General features: G+C 44.8%; 1 protein-coding gene across 1 annotated transcript; it reads left to right on the plus strand.

Moving 5' to 3' along the window:
- The first annotated feature begins 1805 nt into the window (after nt 1-1805).
- B2M (beta-2-microglobulin) lies at nt 1806-13490 on the plus strand. The gene is made up of 4 exons (XM_038750745.1): nt 1806-1951; nt 7639-7911; nt 11936-11962; nt 12804-13490. The coding sequence occupies exons 1-3, from the start codon at nt 1882-1884 to the stop codon at nt 11947-11949; spliced, it is 357 nt and encodes a 118-aa protein (XP_038606673.1). The 5' UTR covers nt 1806-1881; the 3' UTR covers nt 11950-11962; nt 12804-13490.
- Nucleotides 13491-19150: the final 5660 nt, after the last annotated feature.

Consider the following 19150-nt stretch of genomic DNA (forward strand, 5'->3'; position numbering starts at 1 on the left):
GCCTGATTTGCTTGTATCCACCCCAGCGCTTAAACAGTGCCTGCCACAAAGTAAGCGCTTAATAAATACCAGCGTGGCTCAGGAGAAGGAGCCTGGGCTTTGGAGTCAGAGGTCATGGGTTCAAATCCCGGCTCCACCAACTGTCAGCTGTGTGACTTTGGGCGAGTCACTTCACTTCTCTGGGCCTCAGTTCCCTCCTCTGTAAAATGGGGATTAAATCTGTGAGCCCCCCCGTGGGACAACCCGATCACCTTGTAACCTCCCCAGTGCTTAGAACAGTGCTTGGCACATAGTGAGTGCTTAATAAATGCCATCATTATTATTATTATTCTCTGGGCCTCAGTTATCTCATCTGTAAAATGGGGATGAAGACTGTGAGCCCCCCGTGGGACAACCTGATCACCTTGTAACCTCCCCAGTGCTTAGAACAGTGCTTTGCACATAGTAAGCGCTTAATAAATGCCATCATTATTATTATTATTCTCTGGGCCTCAGTTACCTCCTCTGTAAAATGGGGATTAAAACTGTGAGCCCCCCGTGGGACAACCTGATCACCTTGTCACCTCCCCAGCGCTTAGAACAGTGCTTTGCACATAGGAAGCGCTTAATAAATGCCGTTATTAGTATTATCATTATTAGTCTCTGGGCCTCAGTTATCTCATCTGTAAAATGGGGATGAAGACTGTGAGCCCCCCGTGGGACAACCTGATCACCTTGTAACCTCCCCAGCGCTTAGAACGGTGCTTTGCACATAGTAAGCACTTAGCTAATGCCATTATTATCATTATTATTCTCTGGGCCTCAGTTCCCTCCTCTGTAAAATGGGGATTAAGACTGTGAGCCCCCCGTGGGACAACCCGATCACCTTGTCACCTCCCCAGCGCTTAGAACAGTGCTTCCCTTCAAGGCCCTGCTGAGAGCTCACCTCCTCCAGGAGGCCTTCCCAGATTGAGCCCCTTCCTTCCTCTCCCCCTCGTCCCCCTCTCCATCCCCCCATCTTACCTCCCTCCCTTCCCCACAGCACCTGTATATATGTATATATGTTTGTACATATTTTTTTTACTCTATTTATTTATTCTACTTGTACATATCTATTCTATTTATTTTATTTTGTTAGTATGCTTGGTTTTGTTCTCTGTCTCCCCCTTTTAGACTGTGAGCCCACTGTTGGGTAGGGACTGTCTCTATATGTTGCCAATTTGTACTTCCCAAGCGCTTAGTACAGTGCTCTGCACATAGTAAGCGCTCAATAAATACGATTGATGATGATGATGATGATGCTTTGTACATAGTAAGATCAAATTGTCCCACGTGGGGGCTCACAATCTTCACCCCCATTTTACAGATGAGGAAACTGAGGCGCGGAGAGGTGAAGTGACTTGCCCAAAGTCACACAGCTGACAGTTCTATAAGTTTGTACAGATTTATTCCTCTATTTACTCATTTTACTTGTACATATCTATTCTATTTTATTTTGTTAGTATGTTTGGTTTTGTTCTCTGTCTCCCCCTTTTAGACTGTGAGCCCACTGGTGGGTAGGGACTGTCTCTCTATGTTGCCAACTTGTACTTCCCAAGCGTTTAGTACACAGTAAGCGCTCAATAAATCCGACTGAATGAATGAACAAATGCCATCACCATGATTATTAAATCAAGCGATCTCCCAGAAATGAAAGCGAAAGGAGGAAAAACCCCAGTTTCCAACCTCGAAGTGGCTTTTCTGCCCGGAGACGGATGACGCGGGGGAGGGCCTCTGCTCTGATTGGCCCAAGGGGGAGGGCTATATAAAGGGTGGCTGGGCGAGGGGCGTTCAGTTAGTGCGGGAGCGGTGTGGACGCCCAGGCTGGTGCACCCCTCGTGTCTGCAGGCCCCGGAGCTGGACATGGAGAGCCGCTGGGGCATCGTCGTCATCGGCCTCCTCTGCTGTGTCTCCTGGGTGGAGGCCATCACAAGTGAGTGTCCAGTCCAGTCCGGACAGGGGGGTGACCTATAATAATAATGATGGCATTTGTTAAGCGCTTACTATGTGCCAAGCACTGTTCTAAGCGCTGGGAGGGATACGGTGTGATCAAGTTGTCCCACGTGGGGCTCACAGTCTTCATCCCCATTTTTACAGTTGAGGTCACTGAGGCTCAGAGAAGTGACTTGCCCGAGGTCACACAGCAGACTGGTGGTGGAGCCGGGATTCGAACCCATGACCTCTGGCTGTGGGGGAGACGTGGACTGTGATTGGTCCCGCCGTCGAGGGGCTCCTGGGGAAGGAGGAGAGCACAGAAGGAGACCGTTAATCAATCCTATTTGTTGTCTCTCTATGTTGCCAACTTGGACTTCCCAAGCGCTCAGTACAGTGCTCTGCACGCAGTAAGCGCTCAATAAATACGATTGATTGATTGAGCGCCTCCAGGAGGCCTTCCCAGATTGAGCCCCTTCCTTCCTCTCCCCCCGTCCCCCTCTCCATCCCCCCATCTTACCTCCTTCCCTTCCCCACAGCACCTGTATATATGTATAGATGTTTGTACATATTTATTACTCTATTTATTTATTTATTTTACTTGTACATATCTATTCTATTTATTTTATTTTGTTAGTATGTTTGGTTTTGTTCTCTGTCTCCCCCTTTTAGACTGTGAGCCCACTGTTGGGTAGGGACTGTCTCTAGATGTTGCCAACCTGTACTTCCCAAGCGCTTAGTACAGTGCCCTGCACACAGTAAGCGCTCAATAAATGCGATTGAATGAATGAATGAACTTCTCTGGGCCTCAGTTACCTCGTCTTCTAGACTGTGAGCCCACTGTTGGGTAGGGACCGTCTCTAGATGTTGCCAACTTGGACTTCCCAAGCGCTTAGTCCAGTGCTCTGCACACAGTAAGCGCTCAATAAATATGATTGAATGAATAAATGAACTTCTCTGGGCCTCAGTTACCTCATCTTCTAGACTGTGAGTTCGCTGTTGGGTAGGGACCGTCTCTATATGTTGCCAACTTGGACTTCCCAAGCGCTTAGTACAGTGCTCTGTACACAGTAAGCGCTCAATAAATACAATTGAATGTTGGAGTCCGAGGACAGTAGAATTAAAATCAGATGGGGGGTAGAAACTAAGTGGGAATCGGGCTGATGATCGGGCTACCTAATGTGCCTGTTCTAAGCAGCGTGGCTCAGTGGAAAGAGCCCGGGCTTTGGAGTCAGAGGTCATGGGTTCGAATCCCAACTCCGCCACATGTCTGCTGTGTGACATTGGGCAAGTCACTTCCCTAAGCCTCAGTTACCTCATTGGTAAAATGGGGATGAAGACTGTGAGCCCCACGTGGGACAACCTGATCACTTTGTATCCCCCCCCCCAGCTCTTAGAACAGTGCTTTGCACATAGTAAGCGCTTAAGAAATGCCATCGTTATTATTACCAAGCGCTTAGTAGAGTGCTCTGCACACAGTAAGCGCTCAGTAAATACGATTGAATGAATGTTCTAAGCGCTGGGGAGGTTACAAGGTGATCAGCGTGGCTCAAGAGAAGCAGCGTGGCTCAGTGGAAAGAGCCCGGGCTTTGGAGTCAGAGGTCATGGGTTCGAATCCCGACTCTGCCACATGTCTGCTGTGTGACCTTGAGCAAGTCACTTAACTTCTCTGGGCCTCAGTTACCTCATCTGTAAAATGGGGGTTAAGACTGTGAGGCCAACGTGATCACCTTGTATTCCCCCCCAGCGCTTAGAACAGTGCTTTGCACATAGTAAGCGCTTAATAAATGCTATTATTATTATTATTATTATTTCCTCAGCTTTGAGCAGGCTTCAATAGACCAACCACATAGGCAGCGAACAACACAGGAAATGTTGACTGAGAGGCCCTGCCCTGTTTCTAGGTCATTGTCACTGGCTCTCGGCCAGGTGTTTTCCACAAAACATAGCGGATTGAAGCGCTTCAAAGGGTGTGGGGCCCTTCTGACTCGATTTACTTTCGGTTTTTGTTCATATTTATTACTCTATTTTACTTGTACATATCTATTCTATTCATTTTATTTTGTTAATAGGTTTGGTTTTGTTCGCTGTCTTCCCCTTCTAGACTGTGAGCCCACTGTTGGGTAGGGACTGTCTCTGAATTGCTCTATTTATTTTATTTGTACATATTTATTTTATTTATTTTTTTATGCATTTATTTTATTGTACATATTTATTTTATTTTGTTAATATGTTTTGTTTTGTTGTCTATCTCCCCCTTCTAGACTGTGAGCCCGCTGTTGGGTAGGGACTGTCTCTATGTGCTGCCAACTTGGACTTCCCAAGCGCTTACTACAGTACTCTGCACACAGTAAGCGCTCAATACGATTGAATGAATTACTCTATTTTATTTGTACATATTTATTTATTTATATTATTTATTTATACATTTATTTTATTGTACATATTTATTTTATTTTGTTAATATGTTTTGTTTTGTTGTCTGTCTCCCCCTTCTAGACTATGAGCCCGCTGTTGGGTAGGGACCGTCCCTATGTGCTGCCAACTTGGACTTCCCAAGCGCTTACTACAGTACTCTGCACACAGTAAGCGCTCTATACAATTGAATGAATTACTCTATTTTATTTGTACATATTTATTTTATTGTACATATTTCTTTTATTTTGTTAATATGCTTTGTTTTGTTGTCTGTCTCCCCCTTCTAGACCGTGATCCCGCTGTTGGGTCGGGACTGTCTCTGTATGTTGCCAACTTGGACTTCCCAAGCGCTTAGTACAGTGCTCTGCACACAGTAAGCGCTCAATAAATACGATTGATTGATTGATTTACCCCACGTGGACTGCTGTGGGCCACGTCCGGTCGTACCAGGGGAGGGATTTGGTGCCCACTTTTCTTGGTGGGCGGATGGCATCGGAGCCTGTGACCATCTTAGTTTTTCCAGTCCTTGCCGTGTGGTCGCATCATCTTCATTCATTCCTTCAATCGTATTTATTCATTCATTCAATCGTATTTATTGAGCGCTTACTGTGTGCTGAGCACTGGACTAAGCGCTTCCAAGTTGGTAGCATATAGAGACGGTCCCTACCCAACAGCGGGCTCACAGTCTAGAAGGGGGAGACAGACAACAAAACAAAACCAAAATAAAGATGTACAATAAAATAAATATGTACAAATAAAATAAATATAGAGTAATTCATTCAATCATATTTACTGAGAGCTTACTGTGTGCAGAGCACTGGACTAAGCGCTTGGGAAGTCCAAGTTGGCGGCATATAGAGACGGTCCCTACCCAACAGCGGGCTCACAGGCTAGAAGGGGGAGACAGACAACAAAACAAAGCATATTAACAAAATAAAATAAATATGTACAATAAAATAAATATGTACAAATAAAATAGAGTAATTCATTCAATGGTATTTATTGAGCATTTACTGTGTTCAGAGTACTGTACTAAGCGCTTGGGAAGTCCAAGTTGGTGGCATATAGGGACGGTCCCTACCCAACAGCGGGCTCACAGTCTAGAAGGGGGAGACAGACAACAAAACAAAGCATATTAACAAAATAAAATAAATATATAAATAATATAAATAAATAAATAAAATAAATATGTATAAATAAAATAAATAGAGTAATTCAGTCAATCGTATTTATTGAGCGCTTACTGTGTGCAGAGCACTGGACTAAGCGCTTGGGAAGTCCAAGTTGGCAGCATATAGAGACGGTCCCTACCCAACAGCAGGCTCCCAGTCTAGAAGGGGGAGACAGACAACAAAATGAAGCATATTAACAAAATAAAATAAATATGTACAAATAAAATAAATATAGAGTAATTCATTCAATCGTATTTATTGAGCGCTTACTGTGTGCAGAGCACTGGACTAAGCGCTTGGGAAGTGCAAGTTGGCAACACATAGAGACGGTCCCTACCCAACAGCGGGCTCACAGTCTAGAAGGGGGAGACAGACAACGAAACAAAACATATTAACAAAACAAAATAAATATGTACAATAAAATAAATAAATGAATAATATAAATAAACAAATAATATAAATATGTACAAATAAAATAGAGTAATTCATTCAATCATATTTATTGAGCGCTTACTGTGTGCCGAGCACTGGACTAAGCGCCTGGGAAGTCCAAGTTGGCAACATTTAGAGACGGTCCCTACCCAACAGCGGGATCACGGTCTAGAAGGGGGTGACAGATAACAGAACAAAGCCTATTAACAAAATAAAATAAATATGTACAATAAAATAAATATGTACAAATAAAATAAATATGTACAAATAAAATAGAGTAATTCATTCAATCGTATTTATTGAGCGCTTACTGTGTGCAGAGCACTGGACTAAGCGCTTGGGAAGTCCAAGTTGGCAACACCTAGAGACGGTCCCTACCCAACAGCGGGCTCACAGGCTAGAAGGGGGAGACGGACAACAAAACAAAACATGCAGATGTGTCAAAACCGTCAGGACAAAATAGAATTATAGCTAAATCAATCAATCATATTTATTGAGCGCTTACTGTGTGCAGAGCACTGTACTAAGCGCTTGGGAAGTCCAAGTTGGCAACATAGAGAGACGGTCCCTACCCAACAATCAATCAATCAATCGTATTTATTGAGCGCTTACTGTGTGCAGAGCACTGTACTAAGCGCTTGGGAAGTCCAAGTTGGCAACATCTAGAGACAGTCCCTACCCAACAGTGGGCTCACAGTCTAAAAGGGGGAGACAGAGAACAAAACCAAACATACTAACAAAATAAAAGAAATAGAATAGATAGGTACAAATAAATAAATAAATCCATACAAACATATATCCAGGTGCTGTGGGGAGGGGAAGGAGGCAAGGCAGGGGGGATGGAGAAGGGGAGGAGGGGGAGAGGAAGGAGGGGGCTCAGTCTGGGAATCAATCAATCAATAGTATTTATTGAGCGCTTACTGTGTCCAGAGCACTGTACTAAGCGCTTGGGAAGTCCAACAGCGGGCTCACAGTCTAAAAGTCTGGGAATAATAATAATAATGTTGGTATTTGTTAAGCGCTTACTATGTGCCAAGCACTGTTCTAAGCGCCGGGGTAGATACAAGGTAATCAAATTGTCCCACATGGGGCTTACAGTCTTCATCCCCATTTTCCAGATGAGGGAACTGAGGCCCAGAGAAGTGAAGTGACTCGCCCAAAGTCACCCAGCTGCCAATTGGCGGAGCCGGGATTGGAACCCACGACCTCTGACTCCAAAGCCCGGGCTCTTTCCACTGAGCCACGCTGCTTCTCAGGGGGCAGTGACTCCATCCAGGAGGGAGCAGGCCCAGTTGGGTCAGTTTACCCTTTGGGTAGCCTGAGTTTAAAGTGGAGCAATTAGATGGTCAGGCCCCATCATCATCATCATCAATTGTATTTATTGAGCGCTTACTGTGTGCAGAGCACTGGACTAAGCGCTTGGGAAGTCCAAGTTGGCAACATAGAGAGACAGTCCCTACCCAACAGTGGGCTCACAGTCTAAAAGGGGGAGACGGAGAACAAAACCAAACCTACTGACAAAATAAAATAAATAGAATAGATATGCACAAGTAAAATAGAGTAATAAATATGTACAAACATATATACATATATACAGGTGTATACATGTATATGTACATATATACATGATTTATCGTCCTTGGCCAATCTCCACCTTCCCCCCCAGGTTCTCCCAAGATCCAGGTGTACACTCGCAGCCCCGCGGAGAATGGGAAGCACAACCACCTGAACTGCTACGTGTCCAACTTCCACCCGCCCCAGATCACCATCCGACTCCTGCGGAATGGCGAGGAGATGCCTAACGTGGAACGGTCCGACCTGTCCTTCAGCAATGACTGGACCTTCCACCGCCTGGTCCACACTGGCTTCGTCCCCAACGACAAAGATGTTTTCGAGTGTGAAGTGACCCACAACTCTGTCACAAAATCTGTCAAGTGGGGTGAGTGGTGGGGTCCCTTGGGGCTCCCCAATCGATCGATCGATCGGTCGTATTGCGCGCTGACTGTGTGCAGGGCACTGGACTAAGCGCTTGGGAAGTCCAAGTTGGCAACGTATCGAGACGGTCCCTACCCGACAGCGGGCTCACGGTCTAGAAGGGGGAGACGGAGAACAAAACCAAACATACTAACAAAATGAAATAAATAGAATAGATATGTATTCTATTATGTATATAGAAATGTATATATATATGTATGTATTATGTATACATACGTATGTATGCATACACACATATGTATACATGCATTGTGTATGTATATCATGCATACATAGATAACATGCACACATATACATATATAACATGTATACATATGTATGCATGCACACATGCATACACATATATACATATATAACGTATACACATGTATGCATGCATACATATGCATACATGTGTTATGTATGTATATTATGTATATACATACATAATACATATACATGTACACATATATACACATATATAACATGTATACATAATATACATACATAATATGCATACATATATACATATATAACATGTATACATATGTATGTATGCATACATATGTATACATGTATTATGTATGTATATTAAGTGCTTAGTACAGTGCTCTGCACATAGTAAGCGCTCAATAAATACGATTATGTGTACATATATAATATGTATGCATATATACATATATAATATGTACACATATATACATATATAATATGCATACAATATAATATGTATGTATATATATGTATTATGTATATATGCATGCCTGTATATATGTATATATGTTTGTGCATATTTATTACTCTATTTATTTTCCTTGTACATATCTATTCTATTTATTTTATTTTGTTAGTATGTTTGGTTTTGTTGTTTGTCTCCCCCTTTTAGACTGTGAGCCCGCTGTTGGGTAGGGACCGTCTCTAGATGTTGCCAACTTGGACTTCCCAAGCGCTTAGTCCAGTGCTCTGCACACAGTCAGCACTCCATAAATACGATTGATGATGATGATATGTACAAGTAAAATAAATATATGGGCAAGTATGGGAGATGTTGTGGGGATGGGGGGGATGCCAGTGGAGGGGCTGAGGGTCTTGGGGGGGGGGCTCACCATTAGACCGATCATGAGCCAATCAATCAATCGTATTTACTGAGCGCTTACTGTGTGCAGAGCACTGTACTAAGCGCTTGGGAAGTACAAGTTAACAACAGTCAGATTTCTGGTTAGCCATCAGGGCTCGATCTGCTTAGCCTCCTGACAGGGAGGGCTGGATTCACTCTTCCGAGTGCCCGGGCTAGTAGATTATATAGGGAGCCCCCCTTTTATCCAAATCTTTTTTGTTAATTTACAACAAAATGATCACAAGTATGGCTACTGATGCTATATGAAACTCGCCTGTCGATTAACATAAAGCCATCTGACGTCATAGTTTGACCTTAAAATAGGTAGAATATAATTTTAGCTCAAAATAGCCTCCTTACCTAGATCCTGCAGAATTCATTCATTCATTCATTCAGTCGTATTTATTGAGTGCTTACTGTGTGCAGAGCACTGTACTAAGCGCGTGGGAAGTACAAGTTGGCAACATCTAGAGACGGTCCCTACCCAACAGCGGGCTCACAGTCTAGAAGGGAGAGACAGAGAACAAAACAAAACATATTCACAGAATAAAATAAAGAGAATAAATCTGCACAAATAAAATAGAGTAATAAATTCATACAAACACATACATATATACAGGTGCTGTGGGGAGGGGAAGGAGGCGAGGTGGGGGGGGATGGGGAGGGGGAGGAGGGGGAGAATTAATCAGTTAATTAATTGTTAATTAATCAGTCAATCAATCAGTGGCTTTTAGTACGGCTAGAATAGAAATGGAAAGTGGCTGGATTTTATCACGTGATACCTGTAAAACAGATCATGTTATAGTGGGCTTGCATCACCCCAAGCCACAGTTCTGCATTATTATTATTTTTTTTGACATTTATTAAGCACTTACTATGTGCAAAGCACTGCTCTAAGCGCAGGGGAGGTGACAAGGTGATCAGGTTGTCTCACGGTCTTCATCCCCATTTTACAGATGACGTCACTGAGGCCCAGAGAAGTGAAGTGACTGGCCCAAAGTCACACAGCTGACAGTTGGCAGAGCCGGGGTTTGAACCCACGACCTCTGACTCCAAAGCCCGGGCTCTTTCCACCGAGCCACGCTGCTTCCATTCTATGGAAAACATTTTTTTTCAAATGTATAATTTAGATTTATTTTTGAAGGGGGCTCGCGCTTAGCTCGAGGCCTTGAGCTCTCTGTAATCCCAAAAGTTCTCCCTCCTGCTTAGACTCTGAGCCGGCCCCGTGTGGGACCTGATTCTCTTGTATCATCATCATCATCAATCGTATTTATTGAGCGCTTACTATGTGCAGAGCACTGTACTAAGCGCAGTGCTTGGCACGTAGTAAGTGCTTAAGAGATATCGCTATTATTAGTAGTGTCCCTAGATTAATGAGGAGGCTGAACTTTCTGAGGGAAAGGCTAGGCAGGAGAAGGCGTCTTTAATAATTTCACTGGGAGACCCTTGTGGGACCGGGATTGTGTCTGATCTGATGCACTTAGTACAGTGCTTGGCACAAAGTAAGTGCTTAATAAATACTATAATAATAATTATTGTTAATTCCTAATCCTCCCTCAGGTTGGTAGGAAGTCCGGCACTTCAGTCTCCCGCCCCCCGGGAATGGCTGAAATTACAAGAACCCCCATATGTTCCCCTTCTGGCCAGGTCGGAGGAGGATTTCATTCATTCCTTCATTCAATCGTATTTATTGAGCGCTTACTGTGTGCAGAGCACTGGACTAAGCGCTTGGGAAGTCCAAGTTGGCAACATAGAGAGACGGTCCCTACCCAACAGCGGGCTCACAGTCTAGAGGGGGGAGACAGAGAACAAAACCAAACATATTAACAAAATAAAATGAGTAGAATAAATATGTACAAGTAAAATAAATAAATAGGGTAATAAATACGTACAAACATATATACATATTCATTCAGTCGTATTTATTGAGCACCTACTGTATGCAGAGCACTGGACTAAGCGCTTGGGAAGTCCAAGTTGGTAACATCTAGAGACAGGCCCTACCCAACAGCGGGCTCACAGTCTAGAAGGGGGAGACAGACAACAAAACCAAACGTATTAATAAAATAAAATGAGTAGAATAAATATGTACACAGTAAGCGCTCAATAAATACAATTGATTGATTATCGTTATCATTATTATACCCCATTGCATCTCAAGGGGGTATAATATGGGAAGCAGCGTGGCTCAGTGGAAAGAACCCGGGCTTTGGAGTCAGAGGCCGTGGGTTCAAATCCCGGCTCCGCCACTTGTCAGCTGGGTGACTTTGGGCAAGTCACTTCACTTCTCTGGGCCTCAGTTCCCTCACCTGTCAAATGGGGATGAAGACTGTGAGCCCCTCGTGGGACAACCTGATTACCTTGGATCTACCCCAGCGCTTAGAACAGTGCTTTGCACCTAATAATAATAATAATGATGGCATTTGTTAAGCGCTTACTATGTGCCAAGCACTGTTCTAAGCGCTGGGGAGGATGCAAGGTGATCAGGTTGTCCCGTGTGGGGCTCACAATCTTAATCCCCATTTTCCAGATGAGGGAACTGAGGCCCAGAGAAGTGAAGTGACTTGCCCACAGTCACACAGCTAAGTGGCGGAGTCGGGATTTGAACCCATCATCAATCATCATCATCAATCGTAGTGAGCGCTTACTATGTGCAGAGCACTGTACTAAGCGCTTGGGAAGTACAAATTGGCAACATCTAGAGACAGTCCCTACCCAACAGTGGGCTCACAGTCTAAAAGGGGAACCCGTGACCTCTGACTCCAAAGCCTGGGCTCTTTCCGCGCTTAACGAATACCAACGTTATTATTATTATTAAGGGAAGATTAATGAGTGCTTTTTCCTCCGTTTCTTCTCTCCCCTCCGGTTTCAGACCGAGACAACTAGCCGCATGTGGCAGGTGAGTGATGGACGGACTTTGGAACTAGGCTTTCCGCCTGTCTCGGGGGGTGGGTGACTGTCATGGGGTCCGTAGACCCCTTTGATAGGCCTGTATTGGGGGGACTAGCCCAGACAACCTTGATTGGGGCTGCGGCTGTAGCAAACGTAGCTTTTCTGGGCCAAAAAAAGCCTCTTGGGGGGTAGGGGGAGATACAGGTGTTTTGGGGGGTACAACAGGGGGTGGGCTATGGTGCCCCGAGGGCCACTGTGCCATGTTGGTGGTGTTAGAGGGGCAGAGGGCCGTGGTGCCAGCACCATGGAGGGCCTCAGGATTGCTGGCCTGGAGTTGGGATGGAGGGAGAGGAAGACAGACAGATCCTCTCTGAGCTGGCTATTCAATCAATCATCATCGATCGTATTTATTGAGCGCTTACTATGTGCAGAGCACTGTACTGAGCGCTTGGGAAGTACAAACTGACAACATCTAGAGACGGTCCCTACCCAACAGTGGGCTCCCAGTCTAAAAGGGGGAGACAGAGAACAAAACCAAACATACTAGCAAAATAAAATAAATAGAACAGATCTGTACAAATAAAATAGAGTAATAGAGTAATCAATCAGTGGTATTTATTAAGCACTTACTATGTGCAGAGCACCGCAGCAGAATTAGCAAGTCCCCTGCCCAGCGGCTTCTTTCTCCGCCGGCCCGAGGGAAAGGCGGGGGGGTCCCGGGGAGCAGGGACGAGGGATCCTGGGGTGCTGCCTGGCGGAGGAGGCCGGGTGGGAGCCGCAGGCGGTGGATTTGAGGGGCCCGGCCCCCTGAGCGGCAGTACCCACCGTCCCTCGGCCTCGTCCTTTAGGTCTGAAGACGGAGCCATGCAATGCACTGAAATCCGCAAGAAACGAAGCGCCCTCCTCCCCGTGATTTTTCCAGCAGCAAAGCTTCTCCGATGGCCGACTCCAACGCCCAGCTTGCCCAAGAGCTGAACGCCTGCCGTGATGGTCGAGAGCCCTCCCGTTTGACCTGCGGCTTCTTAATAGGCCAGGATCGTCGTCGTCAATCGTATTTATTGAGCGCTTACTGTGTGCAGAGCACTGTACTAAGCGCTTGGGAAGTACAGATTGGCAACATATAGAGACGGTCCCTACCCAACAGCGGGCTCGCAGTCTAAAAAGATGCAAGGCAGAGCCCAAACGGGGACTGGATTTGTGGATTTGACACTGCTAGGCCCAGTCGCCTTGAGTCACCAACAGCACCGGTTATATTCACCAGTAGATACTGGGCGTTAACTGGCCAGAAAAGCCTCCAACCGATCCGACTTCCACTTTGGTGCCCCTTCCTTTCCCCCAGCCCTCACCAGTCCCCCCCGGTCCTCCGCTTTAGGTCCCAGGACCTTTCCCCGCTTTGCTTAGAATATCAGCCGCAGAAGTGAGATCGCCGCAGCTGGCTTTCTGTCAGGCCCTTCTAACCTCCTAGCGAATAACGGAGTTCATTTGTGAGTTGTAGGAAATCTGTGCCTTCCTAATAAAAGTCACAACGGAGTGTCTGACCGAGCGCTGCGTCGTCTGTGCGCGGGGGCCGGTGCTAAGGTTTCGTTTTGGCAGCCGGCGTGCCGACTCTGATTTTACAGGTAATAATAATAACTATGATGATGATGGCATTTGTTAAGCGCTTACTGTGTGCAAAGCACTGTTATAATAATAATAATGTTGGTATTTGTTAAGCGCTTACTATGTGCAAAGCACGGTTCTAAGCGCTGGGGGGATACAATAATAATAATGTTGGTATTTGTTAAGTGCTTACTATGTGCAAAGCACGGTTCTAAGCGCTGGGGGGATACAATAATAATAATGTTGGTATTTGTTAAGCGCTTACTATGTGCAAAGCACTGTTCTAAGAGCTGGGGGGATACAATAATAATAATAATGTTGGTATTTGTTAAGTGCTTGCTATGTGCAAAGCACTATTCTAAGCGCTGGGGGATATAATAATAATAATGGTATTTGTTAAGTGCTTACTATGTGCAAAGCACTGTTCTAAGCGCTGGGGGATATAATAATAATAATGGTATTTGTTAAGTGCTTACTATGTGCAAAGCACGGTTCTAAGCGCTGGGGGGATACAATAATAATAATGTTGGTATTTGTTAAGCGCTTGCTATGTGCAAAGCACTGTTCTAAGCGCTGGGGGATATAATGATAATAATAATAATGGTATTTGTTAAGCGCTTACTATGTGCAAAGCACGGTTCTAAAAGCTGGGGGGGATACAATAATAATAATAATGTTGGTATTTGTTAACGCTTACTATGTGCAAAGCATGGTTCTAAGCATTGGGGGGATACAATAATAATAATGTTGGTATTTGTTAAGCGCTTACTATCAATCATCATCATCATTATCATCAATCGTATTTATTGAGCGCTTACTATGTGCAGAGCACTGTACTAAGTGCTTGGGAAGTCCAAATTGGCAACATATAGAGACAGTCCCTACCCAACAGTGGGCTCACAGTCTAAAAGGGGGAGACAGAGAACAAAACCAAACATACTAACAAAATAAAATAAAAAGAATAGATATGTACAAAGAAATTAAATAAATAGAGTAAAAAAATATGTACAAACATATATACACATATACAGGTGCTGTGGGGAAGGGAGGGAGGTAAGATGGGGGGATGGAGAGGGTGACGATTGATTGATCAATCAATCATATTGAGCGCTTACTATGTGCAGAGCACTGTACTAAGCGCTTGGGAAGTACAAATTGGCAACAGATAGAGACAGTCCCTACCCAACATTGGGCTCACAGTCTAAAAGGGGGAGACAGAGAAAAAGAAAAACCCAAACATACTAACAAAATAAAATGAATAGAATAGATATATACAAGTTAAATAAATAAATAAATAAATAGAGTAATAAATATGTACAAACATATATACAGGTGCTGTGGGGAAGGGAAGGAGGTGAGATGGGGGGATGGAAAGGGGGGCGAGGGGGAGAGGAAGGAAGGGGCTCAGTGTGGGAAGGCCTCCTGGAGGAGGTGAGCTCTCAGCAGGGCCTTGAAGGGAGGAAGAGAGCTAGCTTGGCGGATGGGCAGAGGGATTGGGGGCATTCCAGGCCCGGGGGAGGACGGGGGCCGGGGGTCGATGGCGGGACAGGCGAGGACGAGGTACGGTGAGGAGATTAGCGGCAGAGGAGCGGAGGGTGCGGGCTGGGCTGGAGAAGGACAGAAGGGAGGGGAGGGAGGAGGGGGCGAGGGGATGGATGGACAGCCTTGAAGCCCAGGGTGAGGAGATTCTGCCTGATGCGCAGATTGATTGGTAGCCACTGGAGATTTTTGAGGAGGAGAGTAACAGGCCCTCAGTTCCGTCATCTGTAAAATGGGGATTAAGATTGTGAGCCCTACGTGGGACAACCTGATCACTCTGTATCCTCCCCAGTGCTTAGAACAGTGCTTTGCACATAGTAAGCGCTCAACAAATACCATCATTATTATTATTGTATTCTTAGGAAGTGGCTCAGGAGGGGGGAGGCCTGCGGCTGCTCCTCCACGGCCAATGTCCGCACCTGCAGGGGGGGCGGCCGGCCACCAGGGGGCGCCAGGACACCGGGCGCCCCCCCCCGAGCCTGCTCAGGCCCAGGTCTCACCTCAGCCGGCATTCATTCATTCATTCATTCATCCATCCATCATCATCATCATCATCATCATCATCATCAGTCGTATTTATTGAGCGCTTACTGTGTGCAGAGCACTGTACTAAGCGTTTGGGAAGTCCAAGTTGGCAACATATAGAGACGGTCCCTACCCGACAGCGGGCTCACATTCTAGAAGGGGGAGACAGACAACGAAACATATTAACGAAATCAAATAAATATGTACAAATAAATATAGAGTAATTCCTTCAATCGTATTTATTGAGTGCTTACTGTGTGCAGAGCACTGTACTAAGCGCTTGGGAAGTCCAAGTTGGCAACATATAGAGACGGTCTCTACCCGACAGCGGGCTCGCATTCTAGAAGGGGGAGACAGACAACAAAACATATTAACAAAATAAAATAAATATGTGCAAATAAAATAAATATAGAGTAATTCCTTCAATCGTATTTATTGAGTGCTTACTGTGTGCACAGCACTGTACTAAGCGCTTGGGAAGTCCAAGTTGGCAACATATAGAGACGGTCCCTACCCGACAGCGGGCTCACATTCTAGAAGGGGGAGACAGACAACGAAACATATTAACGAAATCAAATAAATATGTACAAATAAATATAGAGTAATTCCTTCAATCGTATTTATTGAGTGCTTACTGTGTGCAGAGCACTATACTAAGCGCTTGGGAAGTCCAAGTTGGCAACATATAGAGACGGTCCGTACCCGACAGCGGGCTCACAGTTTTGAAGGGGGAGACAGACAACAAAACATATTAACAAAATAAAATAAATATAGAGTAATTCCTTCAATCGTATTTATTGAGTGCTTACTGTGTGCAGAGCACTGTACTAAGCGCTTGGGAAGTCCAAGTTGGCAACATATAGAGAAGGTCCCTACCCAACAGCGGGCTCACAGTCTAGAAGGGGGAGACAGACAACAAAACAAAACCTATTAGACTGGAGAATGGGTATTGAATCCCCATTTTGCCGTTGAGGGAATTGAGGCACAGAGAAGTGAAGTGACCTGACCAATCTCAGCTCCACCACTTATCTGCTGTGTGGCCTTGGGCAAATCATTTCACTTCTCTGTGCCTCAGTTCCCTCATCTGTAAAATAGGGATTAAAACTGTGAGCCCTATATGGGACAGGGATTGTGTCCAGCACAATTATCTTGTATCTAGCCCAATCTAGCTCTCCTGATTACCAGCCACGTGCCTTTTCCCCCAGGCCTCAAATAGAATAAATATGTACAAGTAAAATAAATAAATGGAGTAATAAATATGTACAAACATATATACATCTAGACAGGTAGTTCGAGGGCCCCTCTTGAGTTCCCCATCCAACCTGCTGCCAGATTTAGGCAAGCCTTTGGCAAAAATCAATCATCCATCGATCAGTGGTATGCGTTGGACTCCTACTTGAGTGTCTTGATTACCAGCCACGTGCCTCTTCCCCCAGGCTTCGAATAGAATAAATATGTACAAGTAAAATAAATAGAGTAATAAATATGTACAACATATATACATCTATACAGGTAGTTCGAGGGCCCCTCTTGAGTTCCCCATCCAACCTGCTGCCCAGATTTAGGCAAGCCTTCGGCAAAAATCAATCATCTATCGATCAGTGGTATGCGTTGGACACCTACTTGAGTGTCCTGATTACCGGCCACGTGCCTCTTCCCCCAGGCCTCGAATAGAATAAATATGTACAAGTAAAATAAATAAATGGAGTAATAAATATGTACAAACATATGTACATCTAGACAGGTAGTTCGAGGGCCCCTCTTGAGTTGCCCATCCAACCTGCTGCCAGATTTAGGCAAGCCTTTGGCAAAAATCAATCATCCATCGATCAGTGGTATGTTTTGGACACCTACTTGAGTGTCCTGATTACCAGCCATGTGCCTCTTCCCCCAGGCCTCGAATAGAATAAATATGTACAAGTAGAATAAATAAATAGGGTAATAAATATGTACAAACATATATACATCTATACAGGTAGTTCGAGGGCCCCTCTTGAGTTCCCCATCCAACCCGCTGCCCAGATTTAGGCAAGCCTTCGGCAAAAATCAATCATCCATCGATCAGTGGTATGCATTGGACACCTACTTGAGTGTCCTGATTACCAGCCACGTGCCTCTTCCCCCAGGCCTTGAATAGAATAAATATGTACAAGTAAAATAAATAAATGGAGTAATAAATATGTACAAACATATATACATCTATACAAGTAGTTCGAGGGCCCCTCTTGAGTTCCCCATCCAACCTGCTGCCCTGATTTAGGCAAGCCTTCGGCAAAAATCAATCATCCATCGATCAGTGGTATGTTTTGGACACCCACTTGAGTGTCCTGATTACCAGCCACGTGCCTCTTCCCCCAGGCCTCGAATAGAATAAATATGTACAAGTAAAATAAATAAATGGAGTAATAAATATGTACAAACATATATACATCTATACAAGTAGTTCAAGGGCCCCTCTTGAGTTCCCCATGCAACCCGCTGCCCAGACTTAGGCAAGACTTCAGGAAAGGCAAAGATCAATCATCCATCGATCAGTGGTATGCGTTGGACACCTACTTGAGTGTCCTGATTCCCAGCCACGTGCCTCTTCCCCCAGGCCTTGAATAGAATAAATATGTACAAGTAAAACAAATAGAGTAATAAACATGTACAAACATATATACATATATACAGGTAGTTCAAGGGCCCCTCTTGAGTTCCCCATCCAACCCGCTGCCCAGATTTAGGCAAGCCTTCGGCAAAAATCAATCATCCATCGATCAGTGGTATGCGTTGGACACCCACTTGAGTGTCCTGATTACCAGCCACGTGCCTCTTCCCCCAGGCCTCGAACAGAATAAATATGTACAAGTAAAATAAATAAATGGAGTAATAAATATGTACAAACATATGTACATCTATACAGGTAGTTCGAGGGCCCCTCTTGAGTTCCCCATCCAACCCGCTGCCCAGATTTAGGCAAGCCTTCGGCAAAAATCAATCATCCATCGATCAGTGGTATGCGTTGGACACCTACTTGAGTGTCCTGATTCCCAGCCACGTGCCTCTTCCCCCAGGCCTCGAATAGAATAAATATGTACAAGTGAAATAAATAAATGGAGTAATAAATATGTACAAACATATATACATCTATACAGGTTGTTCGAGGGCCCCTCTTGAGTTCCCCATCCAACCTGCTGCCCTGATTTAGGCAAGCCTTCGGCAAAAATCAATCATCCATCGATCAGTGGTATGTTTTGGACACCCACTTGAGTGTCCTGATTACCAGCCACGTGCCTCTTCCCCCAGGCCTCGAATAGAATAAATATGTACAAGTAAAATAAATAAATGGAGTAATAAATATGTACAAACATATATACATCTATACAGGTAGTTCAAGGGCCCCTCTTGAGTTCCCCATGCAACCCGCTGCCCAGACTTAGGCAAGACTTCAGGAAAGGCAAAGATCAATCATCCATCGATCAGTGGTATGCGTTGGACACCTACTTGAGTGTCCTGATTCCCAGCCACGTGCCTCTTCCCCCAGGCCTTG

This window comes from Tachyglossus aculeatus, chromosome 8, assembly GCF_015852505.1.
Source record: "Tachyglossus aculeatus isolate mTacAcu1 chromosome 8, mTacAcu1.pri, whole genome shotgun sequence".
Lineage (NCBI taxonomy): Eukaryota > Metazoa > Chordata > Mammalia > Monotremata > Tachyglossidae > Tachyglossus > Tachyglossus aculeatus.